The 18116-nt window shown below is 41.1% G+C and overlaps 1 protein-coding gene across 1 annotated transcript in view; it reads right to left on the bottom strand.

The window, feature by feature from the left end:
- PLB1 (phospholipase B1) overlaps nt 1–18116 on the bottom strand; it is an 88074-nt gene that overhangs the window by 29524 nt on the left and 40434 nt on the right. The window contains 16 exon segments of the mRNA XM_030499956.1: nt 470–550; nt 695–746; nt 4507–4615; nt 5853–5896; nt 6926–6993; nt 8749–8807; nt 9534–9594; nt 10006–10065; nt 10715–10786; nt 11261–11356; nt 12045–12149; nt 12790–12871; nt 15474–15536; nt 15538–15572; nt 16238–16303; nt 17707–17787. Coding sequence (XP_030355816.1) covers nt 470–550; nt 695–746; nt 4507–4615; nt 5853–5896; nt 6926–6993; nt 8749–8807; nt 9534–9594; nt 10006–10065; nt 10715–10786; nt 11261–11356; nt 12045–12149; nt 12790–12871; nt 15474–15536; nt 15538–15572; nt 16238–16303; nt 17707–17787 — 1134 coding nt within the window.

Raw genomic sequence — 18116 nt, 5'->3', positions numbered from 1 at the left:
TCAAATGATACTGGGCACTGCGCAACTTCCCTAATACACACCTCACCCGTTCCTAGCACAATCCCTACACTGTGAGTTATGGGGTAATTGTAGGATTGGAGTAGTGGTAGTTCAAAGCAGTATAGTTCCTTCTTGGATGTCTTAATGAGGCCATGCTAGCAACAGAACAGTTACCATATCAGAGGAGTGAAGCTTTTCTTCCATTTTTTGCTCATGATCAAAAGACTGTAGCAAAGACAGTGATTCTTAACCTGGAGTAAGCCAGAGAAAACAAAACCATCCTATGCTGTAACTGGTTTTATATCAGGGCACTGTCAGCAGCAACCCCCATCAAAACATACAGCAACACATATATAACTCATGTTATATCTGTGAAGGGTGTAAGGATCCATGGATTTCCTTTGATGTGTTTCTACATTCACATCACAGTTCAGCTACAGATTCATCAGTTAACCAGTTTGCTACTCACAGGGTCTTTGCAATAGTTGCACAGATCGTTGCCTCCAATATGTACTGTTATCAGCTTCCAGTCAGCACTGAAGTCAATTCTCTGTGCAATAAGGAAGAAAATAACAAGCCTGAATTTCCTTGACTTTTTGATACACACATGGTATCACTGCAGGTGGATCTATTGTGTGAATCAACACCTGTTTCTTTTCATGCCATAAGATTAAAGGAGTCCCAGGCAACTTACAGGATCAGTTTGCATTAGTCTCAGAAGATTTCTTGCTTGGGCTGGTAAGTGCCTGTGGAGAAGGACAACTTGTGAGTGAAAGAAACACCTGTATGGAGAGCTCAACATTAATGCTCTTCAGACACCCTAAATCAAGTTGTCAGATACAAGGGTTAAGTGAGGAGACAGTACAATACTCATGTTGCCATGATCAAATGACAAATTCATATCCTTGTGAAAAATCAATATCGAATTGAACTTGAATAGTGATTTTACTCAAATTCAGTAATTAATATGGAACCATAAGTTTGCTTCTATTACAGTGCTTAGCATTAAACCAGCTGAAAAGCCAGACACAGAAACATGTTTGTAAGCAAATGAGATGGCCTGTTTAGACCTAGGTTGCTATCAATCTGTTCCTCCTGGACTAAAACAACAAAGGAATCCCAAGTCCCAATATTTAACTGATCTTTTGAGCAGTGTTTGTGCCTAAACCACAGCTCATCCCCCTGCAAAGCTGAAGTGTTTCAGAATTCACTGTGCACACCTCCCTCATTTCTGTAGCCTGCACCCGGAGTCAATAGTTAATTTTCAGTTATGTAAAATATCTCTGTGCACGCTGCCTTTCAGGGTAAGCAAAAACCAAAGAAACTTTCAAGATTATTCAGGCAAGTTAAGATGACAGCCTTGCTGTTTTCCAATAGCCAGGTGAACACTCTCTCTCTCTTTTTTGTATATATACAAACACATATACATAAAGAAATAATATATACATATAAACTGCCATGAATTTTGAGTTACTCAGGTTGAACACTTCGACCTTGTTTGACTGCCCTGACACGCTGATCCTCAAACATGCATAGAAAAGAGAATGCGGTTGGAAAGCTTTGGCCTTCCAGGCAGCTTTGTACTATGGTATGAGCTGCATCTTCCTCCAGGCTTTTGTTATAAACACTTCACTGACTGACTGTCATTTCTGGAAGCATATCAGCTGACATTAATAAGCATGACACTTGTTCTGTATGCCAACCAGAGCTTAGCTCTCCTTTGCAATACCATGTTTATTGGAGGAACAGGAGATCTCTCTCACCACCCTCCTCCAACTGAATACTGGTCTAACGCTAACATAAGAGTATCTACAGGGGAATGAACCCTGTCATACATCTACATCATCATACGTGACACAGACACTGTATGCATGTAATAGTTCTGTTCACTGTTACTCTTGTCCAATGTCATAATCTGCTTATTTATATCCCAAAGCTATCACAAGCCACAAATGGTCACAATTTCCTTCTGTTCTTACTGTGGAAACCCCTAAGCTAGGGCATCAGCTTCAATATTGATCCAGAGGAAAACACCACTTATTGAGCTGACTGGCCGCAACACCTCCTTTTTCTCATGCAGTCACTAAAGTGCTGATGCATCCTGAACCACCACAGTCAGTAAGATCCAACAGCATCTTGAATGAAGCAGTGCTATCAATCACCCTCCCTGAGCTGCACTTTCCACCAAATTCAGATCCTAATCAATGGAAACAGTTTGCTAATGGAAAATAAAGGTATTTTCAGTTCCTGTCACCTGTTCTCTACTCTCTAAATTCTTAACCTCCTTTTTTTCCCATGTGAAATCAGAGATCTCAGCCAGGCTCTGCCTCAGCAACATGCTTCAGTTTTATCCTTAACTCCAGCATGCACGTAAGCACTTTGGCAATGAATGCAGATGGGCTTAGGAACATCTTGCTGAATGAGACCTGCATTGCTGCATTGCCACGAAGATAACACAAAGCAGCCAATGATTTCATTTTAAGACACCCCTACAGCTGCTTTCCAAAAGCTGGTAAGGGTGTAGAACCACCTGATTTTAGAAAGGTCCCAGTACTTCTGGAACGCAGTTTCCAGATTAGCACCCAAAACTCAGAGAGGCCACAGAACAATTCTGAATCACCAACATTAGCTGATGGACTCTTTTTGCCCTCTGAATCAGAGGAAAATTGATATTCTTGGCTGATGAAGCATAAATGCTGGATTGCATCATCACTCCAGGACCAAATACCTAAAGCAGGAGAAACAGTTCCTTATGTTTGAATACATTTCAGTATTCAATTAGGATGCATTCATCTTCTCAGATGCACCAAGGGCCCCAGTGTGACAAAACAGAACCCCAAAAGAAACATCTCAAAGTTCAGGGATGTTAGTGAAGTAGTTTACAGAACTTTACTTTCGCACACCTTTCTACAGAGAGTAACAAGACAGAGAAACAACAGAAGACTAGCAGAAATCTGGGACAATTGTTGTCTCCATCTCCTTGACGGATGTTTACAAAGCATGGTTGCAGAACACAGGTAGCTCCACTTCATTATGATTATCAAGTCCAGCTGCTTGCATGGGAAAAGAGAAGACTAATTGGTATAGATGAAGTAGACAATTTTTCATTAGACTAACATGCATCAACTCATTTCATTCAGCTAACAAATAACTATTTAACATCTTGGTTGCTACTGATACAAGCTGCTTTAAGTCTTATGGGTGACTTCAGAGGTTGTGTATCCTGTTTCAAGACCTCCCACCACTCCAAAAAGCCTGTTTAGGGTTTAACTGATACAAAATACAAACCAGGTACCTATCTTATTCTTTCCTACAATAAGAAAAAGCTGAAACTAATCTGGATATATGCTGCATATAGAAGTATGTTAATAAATTCTCCTTGATGGCTGAATCAGAGCCATAATCCTTGCACATGTTTCACTGACAAACAGCTACACTGAGTCATCACTAGGAAATAAAATGCCTTCTCTCAGGTATGGGCAGCTGCAGGATATATCAGGGCACCTAGCAGACTGTTTCAGTAAATACAAGCATTTACTGAGATTGCTGGTATGAGTCAGAAGTTACTCAAGGCCTACAGGAGAGCGATAAAAATATCCAATAAATCCTTACAATCTTTGCTTAGATACAGCAAACTCAAACACCTCACTTAGCTTCTGAACTTCACTTCTAAAACCTCTTTGGGAAGTAAGAGGGATTTTTCTTTAAAAAACCAAATTAAGGTCTGGGTAATACCAACTAACAATGTCAAATCCAGGCATGGTCTGCCAGAACCTGTGCTCAAACTATGACTGAATTCCAGCAGCCATCTGTTTTGTTAATTAAACAGCACTGACTCTTTCAGTAAGAAGCCAGGGATTTCTAGAATAAGCAGTATAGCAAAGATCAACTCATGCAGTCTCCCAGGTGTGACTAAAAGCAAAGAGCCAAATTCAGATGACTGCAAGACATTACAATCCCTATTATATTGGCAGAACTGGTAGCTACCGCACCAGGTCTGCAATGCACCAAACCCCATATATGACCATCACTAATTCTTTCTTCAGATTCGAGACTGTGGCTGTTATTTTTACTCTCTCGTCCACTCCTGCTTACTTATTGAGAAGCCCGAGGCCAGAATTATGGAAGATTTCATCTAGTTTTTCTCCTATTATCTCTTTAACAGTTTGCTACATGCTCACTTTCTGAAAACATCCATGCTATCAGAGATTTATTGAGAGATAAATAGGTAAATTAATAGATGTTCAAGAGGAAGAGTAGAAATCACCACCACCAGTTTCTGCCAGTTTCTTGTCTGTGGATTTCATAACCAGGACTGTTAGCTTCATTTGAAAGTTCAGCTGTGAAATAAGCCCATACATTTAACAGGTTTTTGAGTGAATTTAAACCCTAACTAGATGGGTTTTGCTTGCTCTTCAGAGCAAGTTGTGACAGCACATGAGACAGTTGAAAGGCAATTAGATGAAGCATCCATCACCTGCATATGTTAAACAAAAAGCTACGTACTCAGCCTCTGCTCCAGGAACTGCCTGGTTAAGAAATGCATTCGACTCATTCACACTCCCGGTGCCAGTTGAATAGCCCACAATTGTAACATTGAACTCTCGAAAGATGTCTGAAAAAGAAAGATGGCAATGAAGGGAAAGTTATTACACCTTCTCCCTGCCTTAGGGACTAGCACACACCAGCACTGCCACTGTTTTGCTCTCTGACAGCACTGCCACAGCTGCTGCAGCCTCCAGTCTGCTACATGCATCCACCAAGCAGTGGTCAGAGGGATCACGAGCTGGCAGTGACACAGACAGCCCTGGGCTTGCTGTGTCCTGCACCATCACCGGCGGGTAAGATGAGCAGAATTGAGAACTATTGTGTGTGGTAATATCTCATGTTGCAGTGGTTAAAGCCTAAAATAAAATCCTCAGGCATATGATGGTGGCTTTGTGAAGCAAACTTGAAGGGGCCTTCAGCCCAGCAGGAGCTCATTTTCAGCTAGGGGATCTGGGTCTGCTTCATGGCTGTGCAAAATCTCGTACTACTGACAAATATGAAGATGAAAGCCTCAGATGCATGGTTCTGATGAAATCCCATCTTGTTCTCCATTACCTCCACAATAGCTTCCAAAAGGAAGTTGATAGAATAATTTGCAGCTGAGAGTGAAAATGATTGCATTGTAAACTATAATCTCAAAGGCTGAATTTAACCACATTTTAAATAAAGGCTCTGTCAAATATAATAGCATCCAGTGAATCCATTAATTGCTTATTCTGATTATATTCTTGTTGCATTCTGCTTATAATAATTGGCAACACACAGAAGGACAGTTTACTGTCCTTTGCCAAATAGAAGTTTATTATTAAAGCTGATCCAAACTGACACTCGAGTGGCTTTACATTAACAATAGACTGAGCTACAAGAAGTCGCATGTTTCAGTGAAGAGAAAGTTGAAATTATTCCCTTCAGGTTACATGTATGAGTAGTCAGCTACATTTACCGAAGAGGTCTACTCTATGCAAACACCTCTTTTTGGAAAAAGCTGTGGTGGAATATTCATTAAAAGCAAATGTTAACTGCATCACAAGCATAGACATAGCAAGCTTTTGTAGACATTCAAATAGCGCTCACCAAGCAGTTGTGAAGGGAGGTGGAAAAGAAAGTAAGGAATTTCTAGATGCTTCTCAGCTTCACTGATGAAGCCAACTTTTTATTCATCAGTCCTATCATATTGTTCCTTTGAAAGGTAGTTCTTGTTAATTACTCTAAAACAGCTTTGAGATACTCTGCAAACACATCATAAATTAGTCTTATCCCTCTCTTCAATCTTGCTAATTAGATCTAGCAAAGCATTTACTTACTAGGTAGAGTTGTCATGTTCTCTAATGATGCATCTCCTCCAATACTAAAACAGGAAAGAGAAATCCTAATCACTCATCTCTTAGCTGGACAGAGACAATAAGCAAGGTGAAAACCTACCACACATCATGAGAAAAAGGAAAGGGTGATTAATTTGGTAACTATCAATCTACCAGATTACATGGAGAGGACAGAAGTGGAAGTGCTACTGGGGAAAATGGCTGAGGTTTCAGTGGTAAAGATGCTTGCCAGAAGGATTTAATGGTCTTGGAGCTGTAAAAGGGTGTAGTCAATCATGAAATGGCAGAAAATGCCCCGAACAGCTAGATGCTCGAATGGTTGAGCCCTAGAGTACTGCAGATTAGAATTTGAGGCCATTTCCAGCCTTGTGAAGCCGCTCAAGGCAGTACCAAAAAGCCAGCCCCTGGAAGACAACAGAGCTGAATCAGCAGCTCCTCATTCTCATCTTCTGCTTCCTGCACATAGATGTTTTCTCAAGCTTTTCAAATTGGTGGGGTACACTGAGGCCACACTCTGGCTTATGGAGAGGTGTTAAGACAGCACAGAGCTGCTGCAGTCAATATCAACTGAGCTACATCATCACACCAAAAAAATTTAGTCTTTTACAGCTGTGTGCTGCATGTGGTAAAAGTTCTCCATTTAAACCATTTTCCATGGTGCTACAGAAATTCCAAAATAGCAAATACTGAGAAGTTCCAAAATCAACAAGTTCTGACTTGTTTGTTCTAGTGATGTTTCCCCAGCTTCATAGATTTACAACTTGCCTTCCCACCATAAAAATACAAACTGTCATGAGCAGCCAAAGATGAAAGTATGAGAGAATTCAAAAGGCTAGCTTAAAATCCATCGCCTAAAACATTTTCTGTGAAGGCACCCTTATGACAAATCCTGGATCTTGATACATCTTCACAAGAAATGTTAGCCCAAGGAGCAACTTATTTTTTTTTCCCCTCTCAAATTTCTGACAGCTGAAAGACCCAAAACGTGTGGAAAGGAATAATATTCTTTACAGGAGAGAATACATATCTCTTCATCACTTTGAATGAAGACTTACCTCCAAGACAGTCCCCGGTATTCAGTGTCCAAATCCAGGAGACTATCTGAGGCAATTCCTGTACCAGCCTACACATTAGTTTTCATTAACCAAATGAAATTAAAGCACAATTACTAATGCAATAGTCATACATAATAATTTTATTTACTTTTGAATGCATCTCTTCAAAAGCTTTAGAAAGCATCTGGCTTTCTAAAGCCTTCCTTCTGAAGAATGCATCAATACCTTTCGTAATTATTTACAAGCATCGTATTGTATGTGACACATAAAATATATGATGGAGCTAGGCAACAAAGGCTTTTTTCTCATGGGTCTAGATGAGCTGAATAACTCATTTACGGTTGCACTACTCAAGAATGGTGAAAACATCTCAAATATGAACATAAAACTTTCTGGCTAATGATAAGAAACACTATATGAACTCAATGGAGAAAACAAACATATCTCAGAAGGAAGCACTGTAGTATCTTTACACCAATTTGAAAAGCATTGTGCTAAATGGAGAGTCTTGTAGCAGTACTACAGCAAGCAGGAAAGCACTCTACGCTGAAGACAAAGGCAAGCTAGCAACTACGTCCCTCCTAAAACACCGCTCGAATTCAAAAGCAGAGTGCCTGACAGCTATGATGCTATAGTTTCGTACTAGATTTGGGTACAGAGTAGTACTTCAGTTCAGCACAAGACCAGGTAGACTGTTTGCTGCCACCTCAGATTAAACAGCAATACTACATTTTCTTCTATATATAGGCTTTCTTGGATTAATGGAAGACTATTGTTCACAATAACTATGCATAGATCAAGTGCAGCTCTGAGACAGCAATGCACCATTGCACTTTCTATGAAAGCTCTATTCTCTGTTCTTACAAAGTATACTTACAGGCAGAAACACCTGCAGGATCATGGATATTATAACATGGCAACCACAGCTATATACAGAATATTTTTCAATATTGCAAGTTTGCATTTAAAAGCTCCTATTTATTTCAGTAGCCTCCAGTGTGTAGGAGTTTTAGCAACATGCTTGCCAGAGTTGTAAAGGCTTCATGGTTTGTACACACAATGTCTTTGTTGTTAAGGCTCAGATTCAGAGAAACCTATGTTCCAATTACACTTTTCTGCCCAGTGTTTCCTTTGAGCTGGCTGTAGAGTTTCAGTCCTTGACTACTATGAAAACAGCAGGCAGATGGACATAATTGGAATATACAATGTCTGGATCTTGAGACATATTCCTTCTAGACTACCCAAGATAGTCATTGTCAGCAAGAGCTACATCTTGATAAAGAAATTAGCTGTAAGTTAAAACAGGCACACACACACAAAAAAAGACTGAGTATCTTCTGAAATTGACAAAGTCAGAGGGCTCTTGTACCCGTGTGCATCCTTATCTCATTGAATAAAATGCTATCGTCCAACATCCCTTAGTCACACTCTGTTCCTGAAAGAACTGAGGCAAAGGAACAGGCCCACCAGCCCATTGCTATTCAGAAAAACTTTGAAAAACACAGTAACCTAAGGCTGGTGCTATGTCCCATTAGTTTCAACAGCATCTGTTCTCTTCTGTCTGCAATTCAGAAAGATATTTAGGCACCTCTTTGAAGGATTTGCCTATGTTTTGCCTGAGTTCAAAAGCATGTGAATACATGCGTGGGGGGAACAGAGTGCTGGAGAACTGACACCTTCTTTCTTGTTCTAGCTGCTAGATCTATTATCATCCATGAATGAATGGATCTTTGCTTCTAGGTACAACAGCTATTTCCTCTCCACCAGAGTAGGCACATGTTTGTAGTTTTACCAAGAGAACAGTAAAAACACTATCTTCTTACCGTCAAAGAATCCCCAAGGGCTGCTATAATTTTCACGTCAGCTGGCTTTAGGGAATGCACTGCAAAGAAAAGAGAGAGGCAGTTGAACCTGGATAGGAAATAGTTATTCTTTTTCATGACTGTATGTGTGAAATATGACATTGTGCATTCTGATGCTCAATCATGTTTTTGCAATACCCAGGTGATAAAAACAGGAGCTCTCTCCAGCTCATCTCATGTGGTTGTAGCAGTATCATATGCTTATTATTCAGCATGTCAGTGGTTAACATCGCTAGTGAAAAGACAGAAGAGCAAGGAGCAAATAACAATAAGTTGCAAACAATATCCAGCACCAAGCTGAAAGTAAAACAATGCAGTTTAGACAAAGCAGGAACAGGAAAGCTGTAAAAAGGTGGAGAAGGACAAAGAAAAAGACAATATGAAGTTATTTGAAAAACTGAATACTGCTATGTCCTAGATTATCATGCATGAAGCTCGATTTCCAGTTTCCTTCCCCAAAATTTAGGTGGTATCACTTACAGGCTATGTCAGCACCCAGATTTGGATTTTAGCATGAGATATTTTGAAGTTCTCCACTGGCAGTGAGTTAAGTGGAGCTACTTAGTCAGAATGCTACCTTGCATGACAGTATGGCATTGTATCTATTAAGCAGCTGCTGAGAAACATGACATCTTTTATGAGCAGTACTTTTTACAGTCCAGCAGTCATTTCAGCAGAAATAAAAACTCATCTTGAAGGACAGTTGAAGGTAATTCAGCCTCTTAACTTAAAACAGGCAAGACTACCTGAAGTTGCAGGAGGGAAGGATGGAGACCTGTCCTCGCATAGTAGCTGGCTTCCATAATTCTAAAGAGAAAAAGAAAGCTGAATAGCATTTGACTAGCAAATACAGTCAGTAGTAACTAGGATCTTCCTAGAAGAGGCCAAGTGGATAAACCAGAACCTCTTTAGCATGTAATTAACCAGACAGGTCTTGGTTGCTTATTCAATAGTCATATTCGGTATTGCTTAGATTAGGGTATCATCCTGCACTGATAAACATGCTGTCTGAGCATGTGTTCTTACAGGTGTTTCTGGATGCATTTTGCTTAACTCTGGGAGTGCTTTCCTGGTCCGTGCCATGCAGTCAGCCTCCCAAACCCCTTTGGACAAAGACTGATTTCACCTGCAGTGCAGAGCATGACTCATCTGGTTACCATACCGAAACAGATGCAGCAGAGTTAACAGTGGGATTACGATGACACAGTTGACACTTACTGGAGTTTGGTTAGGGTATGTGTAATTACTGTTCTTATATGTCCTCAGGAATGGCTCAGCCTACAAAACAAGACAATCTGAGTCAATGCAAAGCATCAGAAGAATATATGTAGATTTCCATTCCCCAGCCTTCAGTTCTCAGATGTCTGTAGATGATTAGCATCTCGATGCAAATGAAAACCCAAACAAACAAGCAACTACCCCCCCCCAAAAGACATTTTTAAAATGCATACAATAACATTTTTTGTTATTGTAAATAAGAGTATTTTTACACAGCCAGAACTTACAGAATATGCTCAGGACCCTGCTGTGCGTGATTAACAAGAAGCCTGTGGTCCTACTGCAAGGTAGTCCCAGTGACCTCTGCAGAGCTGTGCTGACTGGTGCCATCATTTCTCTGTTTCTCCACTGAAGCTCTGTCATTCGGTGTGGATACTTTATGATCTTGACTAGGTAGGCCAAACACCCTTCCCTCGTGTTTTTGACAACCATGATGTGTGACTGTGAGAAAGCTTACTCCTAGGACAAGCTTGCCCTCCATCTAATGGGGAAGCACTCATATTGCTGCTGGTGGCAGAGGCACAAAATTTGTGGGGAAGAGTCAGATGCCCCTCATGGACACAGTGCTCTAGGCAGTTGGTAAAGGCTCATGCAGACTCTCAGCTATCCATAGCACCTCCACATAAACACAGACGCTTTTTAAACTTACCTCATTTGGACATTTGAGATTAATCTCAAGGTCCATTTGCTGATTATTTGTCTTCTCCCCTAAGGGTTCCATCTGTGGAAAAAAGGGGGGTGCACAGAATAAAAGTGGATGAGTATCACAGAGCAACAGGTAATGCTGTGCTACCAGCCACTGGAAACCACCTCTGCAGCACAGGAAGACAACTGCAGCGTACTGCACCTGTGCCGGTGGCTGCCTCCACACACTGCTCTTTGCATGCTGAAGAGGCTAATTCCCATACACCCTGAATGTAGCCTGACAATCAATATGTCAGGCAGGCATCATCGCCCTTAAAGAACCCTCAACACTCCCACCCTTAACATACCCTGGGATTTACCAGTTTGATATGACTGGTTTAACAGTTCAGGTGAGCTTTTTTTTTCACATGATCACTCTTTTCCTTTGTAAACACAACTAAGGGTTCAGAAGAGATAGGGCTAGCTACTTAGTAGCTCCCTGGATGTTTTTGCTGCCAAGGACAAGATGGAACAGAAAAGGAATGACCAACACAATGTTTAGAAATCTTACCATGTTGTTCCACAAAGCACGTGCAGCCTGGGAATGAGTCTTCTGGCTGAAGTGGAAACAGTCTGGGGCAAAGTATGAACTATCCGGCAACCCCTCCTAGAGAACAAGATGGGTGCTGTCACAGAGGCAGTAAATATGCAACAGGCTGTGTGTTATCCCCTCTCTCTTCCAGAGAAATACTGCAGCTGACTTCAAACTGAAGTACCTGTAAAGGCCTCTGGGGCCAAGAGAAATAAACTGGTCCAGAGAACACTAGTAATTCAGAACTAAGAAGCCTTTGAAATCTTTTTAATATAGGATTTCCAAAGTAATAAGGAATACAGACCACTAGGACTCTGGGTATGGAATGCCTAGGCCAGATATTGATTGAATTCTTTATTTCTCCTGAGATTCGTACATTATAGTCTTCTAAAGCACATGGGTTTTTATACTAAAAGTCATTTACCAAAGTATTGGAAGGGATTTGCGATGTGTGGGGAATATAGGGGAAGTGCTCCCTGCTGAAGATTTTGAGCTAAATATCTACTGCATGGTTGTCTGATTGCCATGGCGTGGACTCAGTGCCTCAAATCATGTCTTTGAGGTCTGTATTCCTGTTCTCCATTATCTACAAATTACTCCATAAGCATTTTCTGCAATTTTGGATGTTAACTCTGCTGAATCTTCACTAAATAATTATTAGGCTAGAAAACTGCTGGTCGCACTGAAAGCCAAGACAATTTTAAAAAGTCAGTGAAATCATACCAGGATTTAATGTAGGGGCAGTTGTTTCGGTTGTTTTTACCTGTGTTTTTGGCATGTTAATATTCACTAAAAATGGCTGCATGACCACTGTGAAATCATCTGTAGTGTCGTACCTTCCACTCTCCACTAACTGGCGTGTTCTCTCCTAAAAAGTCAAAGAAAAGTTGTCACTGTTCCTTCTTTTACATTCAGCTTACTGAGTCCCTCCATTCGTTTACATCTCAGCCAGGGCTTTACCCTCCCTAGTGCAGGAATCCAGACGTGGTTGTGGTTTCCAGCTCACGCTAGGCAGCCAACACAGCCGTCATTTTGAGACACACATCCCAGGCTTCTTTGCAGACGCAGCCTGGGGATGGCTGCCTGACTGACATCAGTAATTACATTTTCTGTCAAAAAGATGCTCTTCCAGAACCACCGAAGCATCTTTGATTTGGCTGACATCCCATGCCCGAAGTTTGTTCCTGAGTTATGATGTTCTTTGACTTAATCTGATCTTCAAGAAGATAAGTGATCAAAAACCTGCTGGCTCTCTGGCATACTCTACTTTCTTTGGCTCTTTAACAATTTTTCTTTTTGTCTGTTTTGCTGCTTTAGTGAAACAGAGTTGTAAAGACCTTGAACCTACTCCCATCTCCCTCTCACCCTTCTTTTGTTTTAATCACAACTAGAAATATGTCATTAAAATGAGTGGAAACTGTCCCTCACCTCCAACTATTAGCCCCTCTATGGTTGTTTGATCAACAGGAGAGTGACATTAAGCCTGTAACAAATGCCACATGCCTCACCTGATACCTTCTGTTATAGTAGACCAACTTCTTGAAATCATCTGAGTTGTCCTCAGGGTTTAAAACACAAGGGCACAAGAGCCTGTAGGATGAGAGCATGGTGCTGAAATCTGTTCCTCATTTTATCCCCATTTTTGAGATGACAAGCTGAAGGGTTAAGAGCTTCTCTGAGAGGGATTTCTCTCAAAGGCTGCTCAATGGAAGCATTAGCTGTAACCTCTGAGTTTCTCCACAGCCCTGATTCTTAAGCAGAAACATATTTATTAAGCATAAATTTATGAGGATAAAGCAAGAAAAAGGCTCCATGCAAGCAAAAAAACCCTGGATGCCCATGGCAAGGTTTAGCAGCAGGAGTGAACCTCTGTACAGAGCGGCCAGGGCTGCCTGCACTGGACACAGCCAGTTCCAGGCAGCTTCAGTGAACCAAACACAGGGCACAGCTGAGCCTGTCAGCCAAGGTGGTGGTGCCTCTGCCAAAACTTGTTTAAGCAAGGGCAGAAAACACCAGAGAGGAAGAAGAGGAGAGAGTAACAGGGGGAATAAGGAGGAGGTGTTCCATGGCAGAACAGGCACCCCCCCGAAGGGACCACAGCCTGTGGATGAGCCCACACCAGAGCAGGTACATATGCTGGAGCACAGGACGTGAGAAGGAAGAAGTGGCAAAGAGAGATCTCTATGTCCAGACCACAGCTCCCTGGGCCACCCGTGCCTCACTGAAGGGACTGAGGGTACCATGCAGCAGCAACAAGGAGGGAGGGAGAAGTGCCTGGAGTGAACTTGAGCCTGGAATGAGGAGGATACGTGCTTCAACTGTTTAACTTTTTTGTTTGCCTGTTTCCCAATACCTGAATCAGTAATATTTCTGCTAATGGACAATAAATTCAGTTACGTTCCTCAAGCCAAGTCTGTTTCATCTGCGATGGTACTTGTAAGTGATTTCCCTGTCTTTATTTTGACGAGTTTTCTTATTCACATTCCTGCCAAGCACCACAGAAGCAACCCATCACAACACCCGCTCATAAGTACTCCTGCGCAATGTGGTTTTCTTCAGCAGAACTATGCAAGCATCTCTCAAGACAGAGACCCCACAGATTCATTCTAATCAACTGAGAGGGGCACAAGTTGGAGGATGTTTCACATGGAGGACGGCAGAGCATCAAAACAGATGCAAAAACTGATGCTGGAATCTCCATCCTTAGCCATTCCAACCAGAGCCATTCTAAGTTTCTGTGAACTCACGTTGCTCACATTTATCCTTCTCTGAAATTTTGATCCTTCAAGCACATGAATTTTTTCCTGATGCCTCCTCTTCCTGGGCATGCCTCATTATTACTTGACAAATCCAAATAAGAAAAAGGACTGCTTTTAAAAATCCTGTCATATGATCACAGTAAAGCATCTCTGAGAGAACTCTTAGAGAAATACCTCCTATAGAGATGCAGTTGATACATATAAAGCATACAAAGATCCCTATCACCTCCAAACTTGTCTTAATGGAGAGCAAGTAATAAAACAAGATTTTTCTTCTATGGTACTTCTATATGAAAGGCAATACAAACCTGGACTGTGTTTTCAGATATGTTTCAGCAACATAAGCATGGCAAAATTAGTGGAGATGTAATCTCCTTTTAAGTTATTTGCTGCTCTCAGCAAAAAAAGAGACAAGCTTTCAAGACCAAAAGCTTTCTTCAGGTCCTTCAACTCAGTAACATGGCATTTATTATCCCACATAAAGTCTGCTTAGTACCCTGTAAACTTGGCTTGCTGCCATACAAGCCAACGTTAAATTCAGCACAGCACCTGAAATGATGGAAAAAAGTTAAAGGTATCTTGAGATAATCTAATCTTAAAGGGCCCACAATCACTGTTGGATGATTAGGGTCTTGAGATACATGTGTGCTCTAGTCAATAACATTTGTTAAAAGGAATATCTTACAACTTATCAGAAGCACCAGCACTCTAAGTGTAAAAGCTAATTTTCAACTGACAGCCACCAGAGAGCCCTTTAATCAGAATAAGAGGGTTGCACCTATGTTCCTCCTGTAAAACCACCTTCAGTGGCTGCCTGCATTCACAGAACAAGGTTATTCTGCCTGTCTGTCCAGAAAAGCAGAGACCTGCCACCTCAGTGGCAGATGCACGCTGACCTGGGAGGATTGTTGAGCCACAAGGCAACAGATAGTGTGATTAAGCATCGCAGACACCTACTTCAGAGACTAATTAACAATAAAACTAATAATCAGCAATGAGATTACAGAGATTAGAAACTACAGAAGCAAGAGGGAGAGTTTTAAGACTGCAGAAAGGTAAATCTGTAAATAAAGCTAGTTTAAAGTGATCGACGAAGAAAACCCTATGTCTTAATCTCTTCTGTCTTCACCCAAAAAGAACACAGCTGAGCTCTTTCTGCTCTGGCTTGAACTCCCTTGCAGGCTAAGTGATGAATCATTGAAATGGCACCTCCACAGAAAAGTGGTAACAGCAGGGCTCATCAGATACAGAGACAGTGACAGACAGGTATTTCTAAATGCTGTGTTGAAATCAATGTGTGAGTACATGTGCATACACAGAGGAAGTGGTCTGAAATACTAGAACCTTTTCCCTTTAAGAAAAAAGTTGCCTAAGAAGACCTTGCAGCCTTCTGTGAGCAACAGTGAGAGCTGTAACATAAATCATCTTCAAACCTCATAAGCAGCTTTGGGCACGTATTGTTTTCTGATGTGTGCAGCTCCCGGAGGCTTGCTATGTAAAACAGTCACTAGGTTCACAAATGCCCGTGGAACCTGCCAAGAGAACAAGCAAACCTGTAGTCATCACCCAGAGCAGAAAGTGCCATCTTGGCCCTTATACAGCCACAGCAGACCTCAGGTAGCAGCCTGCTGTTTCAGGCAGCTTGCATCATTTATAACAGAGGTGTTCAAAGTACTTCCTCAATAATTAATCCCCCACATGTACAATACTAAATTACAGCCCCTGCCTGTGCTGACTGGTTCTATTTTAGATGCTGATGGATGGTCACTTGAAAATGACTTCAGAAAAGTCTCAGATTGGTTCAGACACTCAAGTACTCTCATCATCCTCACCCTCAAATGGAATATCAAAATCTCTCTCCTAATGACCACAAAAATGTACTATTTTCAGCATAATGAATGAGCAAATCATTTCTTAGCCACTGAATACCACAGGTTTGTTCAAATTTGTTGCAATACTTTTTACATTATTTGTCTGCAGCACAGAAGCTAGAATCAAGCACATCCTTATGCCTTTGGTAAAATATTTCTCCAGCCCTTTCTGCCTGTCACAAAGATTTTCCTGAAAGCGAGCACCTCTGCATACAGCAGTGCTCCGCAGATGAAAGCAAGGAACTAAATTCTCAATCAATAATCAGTGACTGTTTTACAAACAGAACACGATGCCCACTCCCACACACTAGAAAAGTTTGTTTTACCTCTCTGTGAAGCATATCCAAAGATACTTGTAGATTGTAGGTGTAGTTTTCAGGAGAATAGTGTTCCTGTTGAAGCAAGAGGGTTGAATTTTGTTATTGGTTTATTTGAGCAGGGACAACACTGACTGACTAGAGTCCCTCACAGCAGCATTCATCTTTCTGACTCTGAGGTCAAGAGCAACAGAATCTTAGGCAAAACCATCCTGCCTCTGCTTTTCTTCTTTCCCATCACAGCTGTCTCACAAGAAAAAGTCTAGAGGCCACTGGATACCAGTGAGGGAGCAAATTCAGGGGGTATTATCGGCCATCACAACATCCTTCATCCCCAGGCTTGCTTGGTTTGGTCTTATATGCATGGCTAACAACTCGCTAACAGGGACCAGCTTTGGGAGAGATCAGTTTGTGTAAAAGTAAGTTTGTTTCTGCTGTATGGAATATTATCAACATGTCTCCCATATGCCTGCCACAAATAATAACCGGCAAAGCTTAGGCATTTATCTGGAAATTAAATCACTTTATATACTTGCCTTTCAGCAGCAAAATTTCCCTGTTTCATTTGAGTGGTTTAAACCCTCTAATTTAATTGTCTCAAGTAATCCAACTTTTATTTCTTCACTTATGGAACTATTCAACAATCAAATAAACTTCCCTTTGAGAAACGCCTGCCTTATTTTCAGCCTTAATTCTCTTTGATTTAATTTCAAGCAGAATTCATTGAGAGCCCCACTGGCCTACTCTACAAAACTAGACAGCTCAGTTCCCTTATTCATTTCCTAAACCACAGCTCACCAAAAACATTGTGCTTGGCACTACTTGTAGCTGTACAACATAAAGGAAGCATCACTTTGATCTTTGGATGCAGAGGTGCTATCTCCTTGCCAGACACATGTGTGTGCAACTGCCATTTAGTGTCTGGGTCAGGAGCACTCCTCACCAAGTAAAGAGTCTGCCACAGCCTTTCACCCCCTCTACACTCACACATACCAAAGGCTATATACAGTATGTGTGTGTGTATATATATATACACATATTATACAGTTATATACTATATTATATATAATTATATCAGCATGAACTGTGGGTAGAACCATTCCCATAGCACTGAAACTGGTACAAGAACACCAAGTAAGACTTCGGAGTGTGACTATGCACAGGGCAAAGAAGAGCAAAAACTCTTGACCTTTTATCTATGAGTCGTAAAGTAACTAGATAACAGAAAGTTATCTTAGTTAACAGCAAAACAAAGTAGGGACAATTATGTAATTTATTCTACAGATATCACTTCATTTATCATAACATCAGGTTGAACAAACTGAAGGTCCCAGTACAGTTACATTCCAGAGCTGTGCAAATAAGACCTACTTTATTTTGGTCTCACCCACTGAGTTCTAACCTCTCACCCACTGCAATGCATACAGACCCCACACCCAGGCTGGCCCACTTCATACTGCAGGCAGCAGGGGACTTACTGGGTTGTTGCAGAATCCGCATAGGTCATTTCCTCCTATGAAAAGTGTTATGAGCTTCCAGTCAGTCTGAAAATTTATTCTCTGCACACAGAAGGAGATGGAATAAAAGTTATTAATAAAAAAGAAGAAAAGAAAAAAGGGTAGAGTGGCGGGCAACATAATAATCACAAATTTAACATTTCTCAGGGTACCCGGATATAGTTCTCTAAGCATCTACAACAAAATGAATCTGTAGTCGTAACTGAAGATGTAGAAACTGCTATAATCTTAGTAAGGTTTACAATATCAGTAGCACCATGCAAAATTGTTTGCTTCCAAAAACTATTGCTCAAAATCCATCTGGATGCTTTTCTTAGCAATACCTTGTGTATACTTTGAGTGGCTTCTCCTGCAGTTCTAAGAATATATCC

This window comes from Strigops habroptila, chromosome 10 (assembly GCF_004027225.2).
Source record: "Strigops habroptila isolate Jane chromosome 10, bStrHab1.2.pri, whole genome shotgun sequence".
Taxonomy (NCBI): domain Eukaryota; kingdom Metazoa; phylum Chordata; class Aves; order Psittaciformes; family Psittacidae; genus Strigops; species Strigops habroptila.
This window is presented reverse-complemented; position numbering and strand designations above follow the sequence as displayed.